At 42.3% G+C, this 2,848-nt stretch overlaps 1 protein-coding gene across 1 annotated transcript; it reads left to right on the top strand.

Moving 5' to 3' along the window:
• The first annotated feature begins 180 nt into the window (after nucleotides 1-180).
• Nucleotides 181-1,137, top strand: LOC113409247 (olfactory receptor 14A16-like). Its single transcript, XM_026662950.1, has one exon. It carries the CDS (start codon nucleotides 181-183, stop codon nucleotides 1,135-1,137), a length of 957 nt encoding a protein of 318 aa, XP_026518735.1.
• The last annotated feature ends 1,711 nt before the right edge of the window (nucleotides 1,138-2,848 follow it).

The following is a 2,848-nucleotide window of genomic DNA, read 5'->3' as shown; positions in this document are numbered from 1 at the left end:
ATGGAGTACTAACAACACCTAGTCATTGTAAGTGACGAGTTCTGTGCACTTTTGAGATTCATGTAATGAGATATTAAAGAAAGGGGAATCAGGGCAATTGTTTCTGTCACTCTAATCTAATCCTGACCATTGTCCTTCTCATTCCCTGCACAGCCATCGCACAGTGTACTGAGGAAGAAAATGTCCAACCAAACCACTGTGACCGAATTTCTTCTCCTGGGATTCTCTGACGTTCGGGGACTGCAGATTTTACACTTTGTGGTGTTTCTAGTGCTTTATCTGGCATCCCTGCTGGGGAACCTTCTCATCATCATAGCCATAGCCTCCGACCACCACCTTCACAACCCCATGTACTTCTTCCTGATGAATCTGTCCATCCTAGACTTCGGCTACATCTCTGTCACCATCCCCAAATCCATGGCCAATTCCCTCATGAACACCAGATCAATTTCTTATTCTGGATGTGTTGCTCAAGTCTTTTTTTTCTTATTCTTTGCTTCAGCAAATTTTGCCTTACTGACCATCATGGCGTATGACCGATACGTTGCCATCTGCCAACCACTGCACTATGAGATGGTGATGAACAGAAGAGCTTTTGTCCAAATGGCAGCCAGTGCCTGGATCAGTGGTATTCTCTACTCTGCACTGCACACCGGGAACACGTTTGCAATATCCTTCTGTGGAGGAAACATGGTGGATCAGTTCTTCTGTGAAATCCCCCAGCTCCTCCACCTCGCCTGCTCTAACACATACCTTGGTGAAGTTGTTGTTATTTCTTTTAGTGTGCTTTTATTTTTAATCTGCTTTGCTTCTATAATTGTGTCGTATGTTCAGATTTACAAAGCAGTGCTGAGAATCCCTTCTGAGCAAGGCCGGCATAAAGCCTTCTCCACCTGCCTCCCTCACCTCATTGTGGTCTCCTTATTCCTTTTCACTGGCACCTTTGCCTTTTTGAAACCCACCTCCAACTCAACCTCAGATCTGAATCTCTTGGTGGCTGTTCTCTATTCCGTAATGCCCCCAATGTTGAATCCGATCATCTACAGCATGAGAAACAAGGAAATTAAAGGTGCACTGAATAAACTGATAGGTTGGAGGTTATTCAGCAAGAATAAAATGTCTATATTTCGCCACTGATCATGATTTCATTCTGTGTTTCTTTATAAATATAAACATCTGATGACATTATTGCCTTCATAATGTGGGGAAATAGAGCAGGGGGGCCTTCTTTTTAATAGCCAGAGCTGTGAATCTGAAGGCCCCAAAATAAACCCTCCAACAGAGATCTGTTCTGCTAACTACCCTTACACAAAGCAGTACAGGCCAGGGCCCAGGCCAGGGCCTGAACTAGACTAGACTGCACAATTCCCTGCCAAACTCGGTCAAGGGTCATGACCAGGGGGGGGGGGCAAGGAGGGAAAGAATAATAAAAAGCCCCAGCAGCAGCACTAATGAAATATGTTCATGACTAATGAAATATAATAACCACTTGTGTGAAGCAATAGGTAACTTTAGTTAAATGCAAACTGACTCATGCAGCTTCTCCTTTGGGTCATCTGTGACCCACTCCGTGATTCCAGCTATCTGCAAAAATAGCCAATCATAGATCCTCTTTAGGCGTCCCATGGAAACCCCCCCCTAATCTTTAACCAAAAGACCCCAGAAAATAACGTGTCTTGAGAAATGTACCCAAACTGGTGCCAAGTACCACCCCTGGGGAAAACCACCAAGCGCCCCTCTACCCAAATAAACATCCAAGTCTCGGAAAATAATGAGGAAGGTACCAGGGGAGAAGGGGGAGGGGGGACTGATCCCGACCCTAGTTTCTTAACTCGCGGTTTAGGGGAGGGACTGACCCCAACACTAATTTCTTAACTCATGACGTATTGTTTGTACTTTGCTTGCGGTTTAATGCAATAAAGCCGCCTGCGAGCAGTACTCGGAGTGTCAGTCTCTGGACTGCACCCCAGTGCACTGGTATGTATGTCAATAAACTGGCCTCAGGCTTGAGTCTTTGAACTAAAATCACTGCGTGGGTGTCTTTGACCACGACAATAAGAACATACTGTGCAATCAGTTTATGCAGAATTGAGTATTTACACTAATAAAAATCCAGACAAATTTAAGTCAAGAAAAAAAGTAGTTACTAGAGGTTTGCATCAATGAAATTAAGATCGGAATCTATCTATCTATCTATCTATCTATCTATCTATCTATCTACTCCTAGCCATCACCATTCTATGTGATAATCTTGCACATAAAATCAGTAGCCATAGCAAAGTCCCTAGTGGGTTCTCTGGCTCTTCTTATTTTTCAGGATAATAACTCTGACTGAGGTATCAATTCATTTGTTCTTTTGTTTGTTTGTTTGTTTGTTTTTCTTGGTCAAATTTTTAGTTTATTTTTGTTAGGTTGTTTGTTGTTTTTATTTGTTTCTTTGTTCCAGGTGGATTTGCAGGTGGAAAGGCCTGGAGAGATGGTGAGCATTTTCTTAGACAGTATTTTCAATGTTTGCCTTCTCTTGGGAGTGTTAATATGTCATATCTTTGATGGGGTTTTCTGAGTGAGCTGAAGGTTTGCTCTCCACAATGATAAAAGGGTGCAAAAGAAGTTTCTGCATGGCTAAGTTCCTCCTGAAATAATTATGTATATACTCTTGGGATATTATTGTATTATTAATGATGTGTTAGGGGACAAAAAGCCTCAGGTAGCTGTCTTTTATTCTTAACCTGAAGAAGATCTCTGTGTAGCTCGAAAGCTTGTCCGTCTCTCCAACAGAAGATGATCCAATAAAAGATATTACCTCACCCATCTTTTCTATGTAAGAACTGTGTCATTCTTGCTATTG

This window comes from Terrapene carolina, unplaced genomic scaffold (genome assembly GCF_002925995.2).
Source record: "Terrapene carolina triunguis isolate 2854851 unplaced genomic scaffold, T_m_triunguis-2.0 Scaffold31541, whole genome shotgun sequence".
NCBI lineage: Eukaryota > Metazoa > Chordata > Testudines > Emydidae > Terrapene > Terrapene triunguis.
Note: the sequence above shows the minus strand (reverse complement) of the source record. Positions and strands in the feature narration are given on the sequence as shown.

Coding starts and splice junctions, on each gene's coding strand:
- LOC113409247 (XM_026662950.1), top strand. CDS start 181: ATGTCCAACCAAACCACTGTGACCGAATTTCTTCTCCTGGGATTCTCT.